The 16,068-nt window shown below is 42.0% G+C and overlaps 1 protein-coding gene across 2 annotated transcripts in view; it reads left to right on the forward strand.

Annotated features, from left to right (window-relative positions):
• The first annotated feature begins 2,818 nt into the window (after positions 1 to 2,818).
• Ppp1r42 (protein phosphatase 1 regulatory subunit 42) overlaps positions 2,819 to 16,068 on the forward strand; it is a 40,298-nt gene continuing 27,048 nt past the window's right edge. For both annotated transcript variants that reach the window (XR_005875643.1, XM_005066750.4), the window contains exons 1-4: positions 2,819 to 2,948; positions 9,728 to 9,940; positions 11,431 to 11,597; positions 13,157 to 13,295. Coding sequence is in view for 1 of the 2 variants with exons in the window: in XM_005066750.4 (XP_005066807.1) it covers positions 9,812 to 9,940; positions 11,431 to 11,597; positions 13,157 to 13,295 (435 nt within the window). In the remaining variant the exon portion in view is untranslated. The remainder of the gene's footprint in view (positions 2,949 to 9,727; positions 9,941 to 11,430; positions 11,598 to 13,156; positions 13,296 to 16,068) is intronic.

Raw genomic sequence — 16,068 nt, forward strand, 5'->3', positions numbered from 1 at the left:
CTTCCTGCTCTTCCAGAGATCTGAGCTCCAATTCCAACTGTAACTGCCCTCTTCAGGCTTCCTCAGGTACATACACACACACACACACACACACACACACACACACACACACACACACACGTAAATATGTTTTAAGATTTAAAACAATAGAAGATACCCAATGTTGATCTTTGCTGGCTACACTCACACACATACATATTCATGTGTACCTACATGTATGCACATACATCCATAGCCACATGAACACATACATACTCAAACACCCCCATATACTCATATTAATTAGTTATTCAACATCTTAAGCATAAGTAATCACAATGTGATCTTCAACCTCATAAAAAGAACCCAAACTGAAGTTTCAAAATGTAATTTTATCATTTTTTTATAAACCTGGTTACTAAAAATAGAGGGAAAACCCTCATCAAATTTCTTGCCACCCAAAAAAGGCCAATATTAGATATGTCCATGTCTATATGTACATATCATATTGCATATTTAGAGTGTATGTAGCCAAGTGTGTGGCCTGAACAATCCCAAATATCTAGTCAGAGGAGGATCATGGGAGCCTGTGAGGTTTGAGAACAGTCTGGGCTGCATAGTGAGAAATTATCTCAAAAAGGAAAAATAAACAAAAGCATATATAGCTTTACCATAATGAGATCATATTCCTTTTCATGATTTATGAAAATCTTCTAAAACCAAGGCATCCAGAGCAAGTGAGTCTCTATGACTTACTAAGCTCGGTGAATAGCTAACCAAGGCCTCTAGCAGGGTTAGCGGTAGGCTAAACGCTCTACGGAGCAAGAAGTCAGCCCGGTTACTTGTTAAAGCTGTTGTCTGTGAGCCCTGGTGTTCTAATTATTCTTTTACTTCTTGTCCTTCCTTAGTCTTTTTCTTACAATAACACTCAGACGAACTTTCTCCAGTGTGGCTGAAAGTCACACTTTCAACATTGAGTGGTTATTCTCTTTCTTTTATTGTTGATAAATCTAAATCTGCTCTCTCTTACCATTCCTCTTTCCTTCTACCCTCACCACAACTGGTTTCAATTATATTTTTATATGGGGAATTTTATTGAAACATCTCTCACTTGACACTTAGGGTACAAACCAAACATTCCCAGTTCCCCTCACATTCCTCCTCACCTCTTTCTCCAGTTATACCTTTATCCTAACACTTGGGGATTATCTTCAGCCTCTACTCCCCTCCCTTTATGCTAAATGACCTCTATTAAATGACTCAATGGGCACAGGAACTTGCCACCAAACCTTACGACCTGAGTTTGATCCCCCTAATCCACACAGTGGAAAGAACCAACTTCCTCAAGTTGTCCTCTGGCCTCCATGCATACACACAAAATAAGTGAATAGAAAAAATATTGTTTAAAGATGTCTCCCAAGTTCATGCATTTCCACTTAATTTATCTTCAACTGAACTGGGCCAAGATGGCCTAAGCAAATGGACTTGAATAAAACAACAATATGGTGAATGCAGTTGGGGTTTCCCTGCCCCCATCCACCTCTCCCGAGGCTGCTCTGATGGTAAGAGTCATGGGACACGATGCACGAGCTCCCTTGAAGTCGGGATCCCAAGAGTAAGCTCCAGGTGCCTGCTACTCTTAATACAGCTCCACTGGCTTCTTTCCTCTTGCTACAACAGACTTCTTATCTGGAAAAATGATGACTGAACTGTCCTACAGGCTTTTATCTTCCTGTTTAAAAACAAGGGCAATGACAATCTTCCCTCCAGCCAAGGGCCACAGCTGGTGCTGGCCCGTTTCCCAGTGTGCACTGTGAATGCTGGCTCCTGCATTGTCTTCCTTCTTCTTGTCTTTCATTCACCTTATCCGCTTTACAAACATTTGTCAAGTGGGTACTAGTATACACAGCACTCTCATACCCATTGACAATAGTGAGGTCAAAGAATGCTTGTCCTCAGTTTATCCTTTTCTTTGAGACATGCTTTAACACAGGCAGTTTCTTGTTACGCTAAAGAACTTCATACTAGCTGTTGAAAAACAAAAACAAAATACATTATTCATGTTTTCTGAAAGGATGCATTGACCTAAGTTGAGATAAAGAGGGAATTAGGGGAGTGAGAATGTAGGAGGAAAGAAAATGTTATATTTCTATCTGAAAGGCTGGAGACTGAAAGGAAAATTGTTTTTTTGTTTGTTTGTTTGTTTTTGTTTTTTGTTTTGCTTTGTGACAGCTAGGAGGAACTCTCAAGCTGACCTGGAATTCAGGAATGCTAGGATTAAAGGCATGTGCTACCGTACCTACATAGAGGAATTTTTACATTTTTTTGTTTGTTTTTTTCGAAACGAGGTTTCTTTGTGTAGGCCTGGCTGACCTGGAACTCGCTTTGTACACAGAGGTCGCCTGCCTCTGCCTCCCGAGGGCTGGCGTAAAAGGCGTGCGCCACTACCGGCTGACTCAACGGTAAAATTGTTAAACAGTGCATACCCTAAGCTGAGGACGGTAAGCGGCCAGCCGTGAGAAGAGTCATGATAAGTGGCCTTGAATATTACCCTAAGCTTGGGTTTTATCTTAGAAAGGTGGCATACTGGCTGTACCTCCAAGCAATTCCTTTTGGGTCTATTCCGGGACAGGTGTGGTTACTGGACACTGAAATAATCAAAGATGATGGAGAAGGAAATGATGGCCCGCAAATCTTGTTCTGTCCAAGCTAACTGGCCATGTCTCAAGACCATTAGTGCCCAATATCAACTCTTCTGTCCCATGTCACAAAGAGCCAGACCCGTGCTGGCCACCTGGCGGGCGCTGCCCACTTCCAGAACGTCGCGAGACTTCCCCTGCAGGGGGCGGGGGAGGAGGTGTGCGCGATTCGGAGCATCTGGTCGCCTGGCAACCGTCTGCTGGCCTTGAAGGAGACTGGCACAAGGACACTGACCAAACCAGTTGCAGACCGGACTGGACCCGGGAGCGGTGAGACGTCCCGGGAAACCCTACCCAGTAGAGTTGTTACATATTGACCTTAATACGGGTTACAGTGCAGGTTTCTGGACCCTGTCCCTGGACATCTAGAACCCCAGACAAGGCTGGAAGCATTCTAGAGACCCTAGGAGGGGTGGAGAGGGGGCAAGGGAGCAGGACCCAGGCTTTGGAAAGTTTTGAGGGCGGAAGCTCGCCATTTAGAGCATCTGGAAGGCAATGAGCCCAGCGGCTCCATAGAAGGGAGTGTAGGTAGAAACCAAACTCCAAAACTGTCCATCCTACCTGGCTTTCAGGAGCCTGAGGATGAAAACCAGCTGAGAGCGCCCTGAAGCAGCTCTAAGCAATTCCCTCTGACTGCTGGGAAGATGAGTTCTAGCAATTTAGTTGAAATAATAGGTATCTAGTAGGGGATATAATGGCTAATGATTTCTTTTCAGAGAAATCAAGGATACCCCATGAGTGTTGACATTATTGTTTTCATTAAAATGTTCTAAAATGTGTACAAATTCAACTACTGAGTGCAGTTTAAACCCCTGGGGCTTATTATTTCTCTAAAACAATGAAACTACAATACCAGTAAAGTTTGAGCTGGTATTTTCTTAATAAAACAAATGGTGGTGTTTTGACAAAACAATTTTCATGAACTGCTACCATGCAAGCAGTTTATTTTTATTTTATGTTTTGGGTTGATGTGATTATCACCCTTTCCATATTCGAACCCCTGGAAATTCTTCCTATAGCTTATTGATTACATTCATTGACCTTCTCTTGATTCAAAAATACTTTAGTTTGCACCTTCTTTTACAAACAGTCTTATGTAGCCCAGGCTACCCTAGTATTCATTCGTAGCCAGAGCTGCCCAGGAACTTTCTTCTTCTACCTCCTAAATTCTGGGATTTTAAGTGTGTCCCACCAACTCTGGAGCCTCTCTTCAAATATGATTAGTTTTCAGAAGCACCAAGTTTTAGGCTCCGAATTCACTTGAGAAAGAATTAAGAATATGCCACTCTGGAATACACTGCTCTGGCATCCTGGCCACTGTATGTTAAAGCCACTTGAAATCAGGGCAAGTATAAGATCAGTGGCTGCCTACCTGCATGCCTACTGCCCATTTAAGAAGGAAAGGGATTTCTGGGCGTTGGTGGCGCATGCCTTTAATCCCAGCACTCGGGAGGCAGAGGCAGGCAGATCTCTGTGAGTTCGAGACCAGCCTGGACTACCAAGCGAGTTCCAGGACAGCCTCCAAAGCCACAGAGAAACCCTGTCTCGAAAAACCAAAAAAAAAAAAAAAAAAAAAAAAAAAAAGAAGGAAAGAGATCATCTTATCATGAAGGACAGGGCAATCTATAAAAACAAAACAACCATCCCACCATTTTTTCCCACCCCACCATTTTTAAACTAACCCTTATCTTCACTTGTAGTCAACTCCTTTAGCCCAAGCCCTGATACCTTTCACAGTTTCACAACACACTAGTCCTTTTCCAGACCAGGATATAAGTGTCTTGAATCTTCCTTATAAAGACTCAACAACTCATTAAAAATCTAGTGCAATTCCTAACAAAATCCTGAAAGGGTTTTTTTATGAAACATAAAAATATTAAATATTTATATAAAAGAGTTAATGACCAAGTAAAGAGATGTTATTGGTCTGGATTTAGAAAACAGTGTTGCCATGCCAACAGAAGCATAAACAAAGGGAAGAGAAAATAATTTTGCATAGTGCACTGGGTAACTAGTTCCCACTAGGAAAAATATACATTCAAGTCTCTCTTAACTCATACTTGTTAAGCAGTTCCAGATAAAAAGAACAAAATGTGTCTAGCAAAATGTGAACAACTTTAAAATATTATAGATTGTTGTTATAAATTTGGGGTAGGAAAGGAATTGATAAGTCATAAAAAGCATAAAACATATGCCAAGAAGAATATAATACATTAGACTGCTTTCAGATAAAAATGCTATGTGAGGTGATGGTGACACACACCTTTAATCCCGGGGCTTGGGAAGCAGAGGCAGGTGAATCTCGGTGAGTTTGAGGCCAGTCTGATCTACAGGGAGTTCCAGGACAGCCAGGGCCACACAGAAAAACCCTGTCTTGAAAGGGAGCCTGCATGCGTCTGACCTAGGCCCTCTGCAATATGTGCTATGGTTGTGTACCTTGGTCTTCTTGTGGGGCTCCTAGCAGTCAGAGTGGGGGCTGTCTCTGATTCTTTTGCCTGCTTTTGGGATGCTTTCCCTACCACTGGGTAACCTGGTCCAGCCTTAACAAGAGGAGTATTGCCTAGTCTTACTGTAAATTGATAGGCCATGTTTGGCTGATATCCCTGGAATGCCTTACCTATTCTGAAGAGAAACAGAGGAATGGATGAGGGAGGGGGAGGGGGGAACTAGGAGGGACTGAGGGAGGGGAAACTAGGGTCAGAATGTAATATATGTGAGAATAATAATTTTTTTAATTTCTAAAGAAAAAAAGTCGTGAGTTTTCAGGAGACTATTAAAAACAAGTGAAACAAAGAAGCAAAGACAACCCAGAGTCTGGGGAAAGATAGAACAAGATTATTCAGTGACAGAAGAGTTATTAGAAGAGTATTATCCAATAGAGAGGCCATGCACTCTAAATTTACCTATCAAAGCGCTAGAACACTGTAACTATGTAAAGATGTGTTGCTTTGGCTTATGCTGAGGAATATTATTTTAATTGTGTAAAGATATAGTACATTTGTGCTGCATTTTTTAGTTATGTAAAGATATGTTGCATCTGTTTCACCTTGCCTGCATAAGGCACCTGATTGGTCTAATAAAAAGCTGAACAGCCAATAGCTAGGCAGTAGAAAGGATAGGCATGGCTGGTGGGCAGAGAGGATAAATAGGAGGAGAAATTTAGGCTTGAGAGAGAAGAGAATGACAGGAGGAAGAAGAAGAGACTGAGGAAGAAAGAGAGGGATGTTACAGGGACAGGAAGCCAAGCAGCCAGCCTGACATGAGAAACAATGAAAGTAAGACATACAGAAGGACAGAGAAGTAAGAAGTCCTGAGGCAAAGGAATATAAAGAGAAAGGGGTTAATTTAAGTTAAAAGAACTAGCCAGAAATGAGTCTTAGCTAGTGGGATCTTTCATCACTAATAAGAAGCCCCTGTGTCATGATTTGGGAGCTGGTGGGTGGCCTAAAGGAAAAATATAGAATACAACCCAGTAAGAAAAATAAAGGAGACCCAGAAATAGCAATTAGCAGAAAGAGGAATTCTGGAAGGCTTACAAGAAAATACTTCTCTCTATTGTGTCAAGAGTGTCCAGTTAAAACCCAGGTTTAAAACTATTGACATCAAAGCTACAGCTGTACCTAGGGGGACACTACCACCAGCAGCCAATGTCAAAGCCCCACTGCAGAACAATTTGGGAGCATACAGTAACATTAAAACATGCAGCCTAGGAGTAGTTGCTCCTGGATTAAGCCTTGTGCTAAAGACAACATAGACAAGAACCATAAAAGCAGCATTGTAAAAGCAAAACACAGAAAGACACAGAGTCACACTTACGAAAAATAAACTACAGCAGTACAGTACTCCAAAGCCATGTATGGTAAACCAGATGGCTCTCCAAAACAAAAGGTTAAACAGGAAAAAAACTAGAAATAGAATACTGATACTGATGACATGCAAAATTGGGGAGGGGTTGTGGAAACCCTGTACTTTTTAGGTATATGGACATTTAAAACAAAAGCAGTACAATAACAGTATCCAAATTGGAGAGAATGGAAGGGTTTGTTTGTTTGCTTGCTTGAGTACTGGGATGAATTCAGGCCCTTGTGAATGTTAGACACCTCTTAGCTACAATACACACACATGCACACACACACACATGCACACACACACACACACGCACACACACACACACACACACACACTCACAGCCCTATGTTTCTTTTCTTTTTTGGGGTTTTTGAAGCAGGGTCTCATGTATTCCAGACTGGCCTAAAATTCATATGTAGCTGTGGCTGGCCCGATTTCTCCTGCACCCACCTCACAAATACTAGGTTTATGAACCATCATGTTAAACTTATATTTATTTTTAGTGTTTTCTATTTTAAGCTTATCTATGGGTCTTATATAAAGTAATATTCTATTTGATAACATGCCCTCATTTCATAGTCCTCATGCTTTCAAGATTGAAGAATAAAATTAACTCCACTGTCAACAAAAGAGCAATAGAATCATAATGATGACAAATACCTTTGAGTTCTGTCAGACGCTGCACAGAACAATCACAGACATGACCAACCTTTGATATAGCAACAGCTATTGTCATCTACAAAGTTCCCAGTTGTGAACCACACACTCAAATTACAAAAAAAAAAAGAAATACAAAGACTCTGTTTTAAAAAGTTTGCCATTTTGTGTTGCTTACGTTCATAGGTGCCCTGGGGTGCATCCAGCATGCATGCCACAGGTGGACAGCCTGCGTGCATTTCCACACAGTTATTTGCCCTAGTAGCACTATCCTTATTGTATATATTTGTTTGTTTCTTTTTGGTGTTTTTTTTTAACACATCTGGTTGCTGGGAATTGAGCTCAAGACCTCTGGAAAAGCAGCCAGTGCTCTTAATCACTAAGCCATCTCTCCAGTCCCTATTTTTGCTGTTTTGAGACAGGGTTTCTCTGTGTAGACCTAGCTGTCCTGGAACTCACTGTGTAGATCAGCCTGGCCTTGAACTTACAGATATTGCCTGTCTCTGCCTCCAGAGTGCTGGAATTAAAGGCATGCACCACCAACCACCTGGCCTTATATAGTTATTTTATAACAGGTTTTCATATTCACCTGTCAAACACAAGAATTCAAGCAATCCTCCTGCCTCAGCCTTCCAAGTGGCTAGAGTACAGGTAGTATCACCAATGAAAGTAATTTGAGTTTTTTTTAGCATGCATCATATATTTTACATACTGATGTGTTTCATTATATTTTCATAAATGCACATAAGGTAGTTTGATCGTTTCCCCCTTCTACTTCCTTGCCCCCTTTTGTCTATTCTCAATGTGTTTCATTCCAGTTGATTACAGGGATTATTTAAAGGAGCATGGACAACCTTAGCAGGGGCCACGCCACTGAAAAAGAAGCCTCTCCCTCCTCAGGACACCATTAACTCCCTGTAGATCCTAAGGAGAGATGGAGCCCAATGAGCCCCTCTCCCCAGCTACTGTTAACTGCCTATCCACCCTCAAGGGAGATGGCCTGGGGAGACACACAGGCACCCTAACACGCAGGTGTGCAAGCCTGTGCGCATGCAGGCACGCGTGTGTACACACACACACACTCGCACACTTGTGCCACGTGCTCACGCACCCACCACACAGGTCTGACTTTGTTTTTATTCATGATTTAGTTTTGTAGCGCTAGGGATCAAGTATCGGTTCTCATGAATGCACCTTGCCTTAAATTTATGATACAAAAGATTTCAAGACTGCTTTGGCAGGAAGCAGTGAAGCTAATGTTTGAACTGGGCGATCTGCTTTGGAAAGCGCTGCGTTACGTTGCCGTTTTTTCTGGCATGACATTCAATATCTGGGCCCGGCCAGGGTGATCACAGCACGTCTTCTGATTTGGAGATAGTACAATCTGAACAGCCTGGATTAACTTCCTGAACTTCATTTCTCCACCTATGAAATAAGACCACTGGACAGTTTTCTTGGAGGAGGTCCTTTTTTTTTTTTTTTTTTAACTCAGAGAGGATAATCTTTTAAAAAAGATGTTTACCTCAGGGCAGGGCATGTAACTTTGTGGTAAAGTGATTGCCTTCCATGCAGTGAGCCCTGGATTCTATCCCAGAAGTTGGAATAAATAAATAAATAAATAAATAAATAAATAAATAAATAAATAAATAAAAGGAGAGGGAGGAGGAAAAAGAGGAGCCCACAACAATTCATTACCACTCTGGCGGAGGAAAACTTTACATACAAATGGAAGTCATGCATAGTGGCTAAGCCTTTGATCCCAGAACTGGGAGCTAGGCAGAAAGACCCCCAAATTGGAGGCTAGCCTGGGTAGCACAGGTGGAACCCTCCAAAAACAAAGAGGAGGATAAGGCCAAGACTGCCATGACTTCGTGTGTTGGCACAGGTCTGTAATCCCAGAGCTCAGCAAGAGGAGGCAACAAGGTCCAGGCCAGCTAGGGCTACACAGCCAGATCCTATTCCAAACAATAAACAATAAAAGGCAAATAAGTAATGTGCATTTAATTCATTTTCATGTTTTAAATGTTTTGTTGGCTCATTTTTTTGTTTTTGTTGTTTGTGGTTGTTTTGTTTTGTTTTGTTTTTTAGACAGAGTTTCTCTGGGTAGCTTTGGAGCCTGTCCTGAAACTTGCTCTGTAGACCAGGCTAGCCCAAACTCTGAAATTAAAGGCATATGCCACCACCGTTTCCACCACCAACACCACCCAGTTGTGGGTTTTGTTTTGTTTTGTTAAAATAGGGATGTCTAACTATATAGCCTTGAACTCTCTTTGTAGACCAGGCTGATCTTGAATTTAAAGAGATCCTGCCTCTGCCTCTGCCTCTCAAGTGCTGGGATTAAAGGCACATGCCACCACACCTGGCCTAGGTTTTAAAAGCTGTAATGAAAAGAGTTGTCTACAAAGATAGAATATACCAGAAAGCATAAATGCAACAGCCTAATTTACCAAACAGTTGTGCACGAGAAAGTTAAAGCAACTCAACCTCAACCTCTCCTAGATGTTTCTATATCACAATGCTTCTTTGTTTCCTTTAATTTTTAGAAAGTTGGAAGTAATACCTAAACGTGCTTCTGGACATGGTGTGAAAATGCAGTTTTTGCTGTGAGTTTGAGTAGTACAGAAACCATGGTTCGACTGACTCTGGATTTAATTGCCAAAAACAACAATCTTAAACCCCGAAAAGAAGAAACCATCGGACAGTGCCTGAAGAAAATAACGCACATAAATTTTTCAGAAAGAAATATAGATTCAATTGTAAGAACTTTAAATTATTTTGTTTTGGCACAGTTAGCAATATAAACTTGATTGATTTGAAGGCATACCCAAGATAATAATTCTATTTTAATTAAACTTGTTAACTATATTTCTACTGGGAAGCTTTATATTATGTTCTTATTTTAATTCCCTTCTCTGGGTACTTAGCATATTAAGTTTCTGTAAAATATAGCATTGTGTTTTACAAAAATCTGTTAAGACATGTTGCTGTTTCCCTGGAACATGCGTGCATTTGCACAGTAAGCAGGATTTGGGAAACTATTGTTTTTGTGCCGCTCCAGAGCCTTGGAATACTTTTTAAAGATCAAAATGTTAAGGACTAAGCTAGGCACTTGCCTGGAACCCCAGCACTCCTGAGGCAGCAGGATTTCAAGTTCAAAACCAGACTGAGATATACAGTGAGACCTGTCTTGTGGCTGGGTGGGGTATTAAGAATTCAAAAACTCAACAGTGTATCCAAGGCCCTGTGTTCAATGCCCAGTCACCCCTTCTCTCCAATTAGAGTTTAAAAGTGAAGTTTTGCATACAATTTAATTCCGTTAATATACGTTATTCTGGTTTCCCTGTGTGGTCCTGGTTGTCCTGCACTCCTGCACTCCTGCCTCTGCCTCCCCAGGGCTGGAAGAAAAGGTGTGGGACACCACAGCCTGGCTTGCTTTGTTCTTTTTTTGAGACAGGGTCTCTCTATGTAGTCTTGACTGTCCAGAAACTCCATTTGTACACCAGGCTGTCCTTGAACTCACAGATATCCACCTGCCTTTGTCTCCCCAGTGCTGGGGTTAAGGATGATTTGAAACTCTGTCAGGCTACTCATATAATTACAATAGTGGTCATAATGAACCACTGTTTTCACTTTTATGAAGTCCGCAAGATATTACAAAGAAATGAAATTTCAATAGTATTATCATAGTTTTTTTTTAATCCTTCCCCTTTTATTTGAGACAGGGTCTCACTCTCTTGCTCTAGCTGGCTTGGGGCTTACTATGTAGACTAGGTGGTCTTGAACTTATAGAGATCCACCTACTTCATCCTCTTTAGTGCTAACTTCAAAGCTGTGTGTCACCATACCTGACTTTAATCCATTACTCTTGGATGCTTTTAGTTTTCAGTGTTACAAGCTGTAACATTTTCATTCCACTCTGACAGAAAGATTAAGCCCTGCTTTATAATGTTTGGACAATAATTTGTTCATTGTTTCAACTTTTAGGAGAGTCTCATTGCTTCCAAGGAAAATTGCTTAAAAAGTTCTTAAGAAATGAAATTTAATGGAAAAGTTACAGAATTCCAAAACCCCAAATTCCTTTGTGATCAATTACAGCCTTATTTTGTGCTAAATGCAGAGAGATGTTAGTTACTTTAGAAGAGCCTTAGGAAGATTTGCAGAATGCCAAAGTGAACATTTTTCTTAAAACCCAACTTCTTGAGCTTTCAAGAGAAAATAAATAGGACCTATTTTGTTTTCTTTTCAGGACGACCTCTCTCTTTGCAAAAACCTGAGTGTTTTATATTTATATGATAACCGCATTAGTAACATCACTAACCTGAATTATTCCACAAATCTGACCCACTTGTACCTGCAGAATAATTGCATTTCCTGCATCGAGAACCTCAGGTCACTAAAGAAACTGGAAAAACTGTAAGTGCTTTTATTTGTGAATCCTCTTAACTGCTGTCTTCTTCTCTTTCCTTCTTTCTTTCTTTCTTTCTTTCTTTCTTTCTTTCTTTCTGTCTGTCTGTCTGTCTTTCTTGTGCATACTCTACACAGGCAAGTATTTACAATGTTAACATTAGGTTGCAAAGCTAAAGTGAATGTATGATTAAGTCTGAGTCTCACAAGTTTCATGGAACAGGTCTCACTTTTAATTTTACACTCTTACATGTAATATATCCATATATAATATGATAATTTATTAAACCTGATAAGGTGGGCATAGTGGCTCATATTTGTAATCCCAGCTCTCAGAAGTCTGGGGCAAGAGGATTTCTAGATGTTCAAAGCTAGCGTGGGCTACATAATGAAGTCCTGTCTTGAAAATCAAAACATCTTGCTCTGCCTGTATATTGGTGGGTAGAATAAGTTGTCTAATGAGCTACTAGAGATAATGCATTCTCACTTAAGTTCAGTTGGCTCATTTTCATGGAGCTCAGGTAGGTTCTGTGCTCTTCACACTCTCAAAGGGGCTTTGATTTCAAAAAGCTAAGGTTATAAACCAATACAGATGTGATTTTTTTTGCACATTTTGTTCTTTTTTTTCCCTTTTTAAAATTTAAGTTAGAAAAAAGTTTGTTTCACGTGTCAATCCCAGCTTCCTCTCCCTCCTCTCCTCCCCATCCCTCCCCACCAGGCACCCCCAGTCCCCCGCCCAATCTCCACTCCGATCCCCACAGATTTGATTATTTAAAATAATTGCTGATAATTACTACTAGGGAGGTTAGAGAGATTGCTCAGTGGTTAATTGACCCACTGCTCTCACAGAGAACCTGAGTTCAGTTCCTGGCACCCACACCGGATTACTCACAGTTGTACATAACGCCAGCACCAGGGGATCTGGCACCGTTTTGGCCTCTGAGAGCACACCATTCTATTCCCTCTGAAGACGACAGCCCACTTTTAGAAAAGCATGCTAGCTATCCAATCTGGGAACTTGGATGTGTCAGTCTTCATTGCCTAGTAATGATAAATTAAAAAAAAGATTTTAGTTTCAATTTATGTATATGGGTGTATGTGCATGTGCATGCTCTCTCTGTCTCTGACGCTCTGTGTGCGTGTGTGTGTGTGTGTGTGTGTGTGTGTGTGTGTGTGTGTGTGCGCGCACGCACGCACATGTGCACACAGTCTTGTGTGTGAAAGCAGGTATGAGCATGTGGAGCTCAGAGAACAAGTTCCAGGGCTGGTTCTCACCTCCCACCTTGCTTGAGGCAGGGTCTGCTTCATGTTCCAGGCTGGCTGACCTGTTAGCTTCTGAGAATTCTTCTGTCTCCATCTCCCAGCCCACCCGAGGAGCTCTAGGATTACAGATGTGCACTAACAAGACCACTTTATGTGGGTTCTGAGGGTTGGAACTAAGGTCCTCATGCTTGCAAAGCAAGTGGTTTACCCAGTGACCACCTCCACTGCCCTTCTTATAGTTTTGTCAGGCTTAAAGTCCACAGCATTCTCAGAAAATCTATTGAAGCCATGTCTGTGTTTTGCAGGTATCTGGGAGGCAATTACATTGCAGTCATTGAAGGTCTGGAAGGGTTGGAAGAACTGAGAGAGCTTCATGTTGAAAGTCAGAGGCTTCCCCTGGGAGAAAAGCTTCTGTTTGACCCGAGGACTCTCCGTTCTCTGGCAGTAAGGCCATATTGAAAGTTTGGACAGAATGCAGTGATGGATAGGTCACCGTGGTGTACTGGAGTGTGTGCATAATCTTCCTGTTTATCTGCCCACTGAAAACTTGAGGGTTGACATTGATTTTCTCAGGCAGCCTCTCAGTATGACAGACAGTACTTTAAAGCAGGGCGGTGCGCCTACCCTTAAGCTAGAAGGACTGACAGAAGTGTGTGAGCAGGTTTGTGAACTCAAGTTCTAATACAGGTCGATAAGGTGGACTATCATGGCTCATGTTTTTAAATTTTGGGGAAAGCTTTAAGGAAAGGGAGTGGACAATTATTTGGCAAGCTTTGTTTTTAGGTTCTTTTGAGATACAAGCTCAGGCTGTATCTCATCAGCCTCCCAAAGCCTGGATTTGTGGGTGTGTACACAAACTCAGGTTTGTGGAGCCGGCTGAGTTTCTGGGTAGCCAGTCTTCAAGGAGGTGCTGCTGTGAGGTGAGATGCAGGACTCACCCTGAGATTCTCTGGTAGTCCTAATATCCACATGGGTCTTTGTCATACCACCTTCAGTTCTGGGCTAGGAGATTTATAAGTGGGACAGAATTGTATGGATTTTCCCAGTTTTGATTTGGAAGTCCCAGAAAAGGGACTTCTTAGACAACTGACAAGTGGCCTTAAGTTAGGAAAGAAAGAAGTGGCCCAGCTACTATGCCGCCTACTCCCCATGGACTCTACTGTGATGTCAGCAGCCATAGCTCAACCTCAACTGCTACAAGACCAGTCCCACCGAAGGGACAACCAGGCATGTTACCAATTAGTTCCCTGGAGCTTCTGTTCTTCCTGGGTAGAAAACATAGGAGCAAGGAGAAGCTCTGCAAGTGTGGTCTTAGGCAGGCATTTGCTTTGTGAAGTGAATCCCAGCAGTAGGAATTGGGCCTCGGGACCTGGTACATACTAAGTAGGTGCCCTGGAAATGTTCCCGTATCCATAGCTCTCTTTTTACTTTTTGTTTTTGAGACAAGGTCTCACTAATTTACCCAGGCTGGTCTTGACCTGAGTCTAGCCCAGGTAGGCCTTGAACTTGTGATCCTTCTGCCTCCATCTCCTGAGTGATGAAGATTATAGGCTCTTGGTAGCTCCATGTTGGACAGTGGTGAGCTTTGAATTTGGGGACCCTTAGCTCTTTAAGTGTTACTGCTCTCACAGAGGCCTATGAAATTGTGGTTCTGTAACCCTTGAAACCACTGACGCGGCAGCTTCTGGGAAGGTCTGGGTATCAGGGTTCCTCAGCCCTTGAATGCAGCCAGCGGTAAAACTCTTGGGTCTGGACATCTGAGATCCTTGTCCCTAAAGGCTTGGCAGTTCTTGACAAGTCTTCCAATGCCCAGATCCTTCAGTCTCCTCTGTAGCTCTTTCATATCATTCAGCTTAGCTTCCCACCCTCTTCATCTGCCACAACTCTCTCTCTTCCCTTTGTTCTTGCACTGGCCACACTCTCAAACTACCCAGCTGCCTCTGCAGCTGCCAGCATGCAGCTGCCTTGCCCCTCTGCAGCTGCCAGCATGCAGCTCGACCTGTCAATTGCTCAGCTATTGGAGGTGCTGCTTTGCTGTTTCTGCAGCTTCCTTCTTGCATTGCCATTTCAGTTCTTGATACTACAGATAGGCAAGAAAAGGGAACCTAGTGTTTCAACTGCATCGAGGAACACAGACCCGGGCTCCCAGCTGCGAACTGGTTTACATAGCCACAAAAGGGATGATTAGACCAGTCACAGCACATCTTGCATGCAAATGAAGGTTTGTGTTGGCACACTTTGCATATAAATGGATGAAGATTTGGGTTGGCATCCATCATTGCTTGGCGCGTTTATCACCAGTGGCAGTGGTCCCTCTGCTGGGCCAGGAGGAGAAATTGTTTCCTCTCTTACCTTTATGGAAATTGTTGCAAGGTCATCTGCAGTTCACAGAGGTTTGTGCCAGCAAAACTTTGAAACAGTCCTGCACCTTTAGGAGTAGGGCAATTAGCAGTAATCATTGTGTCATTTTCTCAAGGTATCCATGAGTGTTAAAAGTAGCTGATGCTAGTTGGTGTATGTGTAATCTGGCTAGGTAGTTGGTCGGCACCCTCTTGCTAAAGGTTGTCAGGTAAGAAAGAGTCCAACAGCTCCAGTTAGGAGTCAAATTGTAGCATCCCTCAATGTCTTCTGCTTATTTACAGAAAATGACCACCAGAAGGAGTGCTTGTGGCAGAACCTGTAAGACCTTGTTAACACTAACAGTGACCATGTCAGACTCCAGCACCTCCAAGAGGCATAATGTCTTTCTTTCAGTTTTATCTCAGAACACCATTAAAAACCTTTTTGCTTGTTTAGTTTTTGCACAGATTCAAGCAGATTCTGAAACTCTAAATACTAAAGCATCATTTTTCCCAGTTATCTCACCTTAAATGTATTAGTGGCAGGGTCAGAAAAGGCCCGTGTGGGGGCCAGGCAGGAATACAACCAAAGTCCATTAGAGCATGTACAAAAATGTCATAATGAGTTATATTACTTTGTACAAGTAATAGAGACTAATCATAACTTCTAAATGTCAGGAATTTTTTTCTGAAGGTTGACTATATAGGGCTGTCTTGGTGGATAGATTTGACAGAGATTCCCAAGCCTCAGATTTTAAGATTGCTTATTTAGCATTGCCACATAGTATATTTATGTTCTCATTTTATTAGCTAACACTGACATTATTATCTCAGTGCCTTCTGAACAAGTGAATTATCAAGAGAAAACTGAAGAGGGA

The sequence above is a fragment of the Mesocricetus auratus genome, unplaced genomic scaffold (assembly GCF_017639785.1).
Source record: "Mesocricetus auratus isolate SY011 unplaced genomic scaffold, BCM_Maur_2.0 Super-Scaffold_6730, whole genome shotgun sequence".
NCBI classification, from domain to species: Eukaryota; Metazoa; Chordata; class Mammalia; order Rodentia; family Cricetidae; genus Mesocricetus; species Mesocricetus auratus.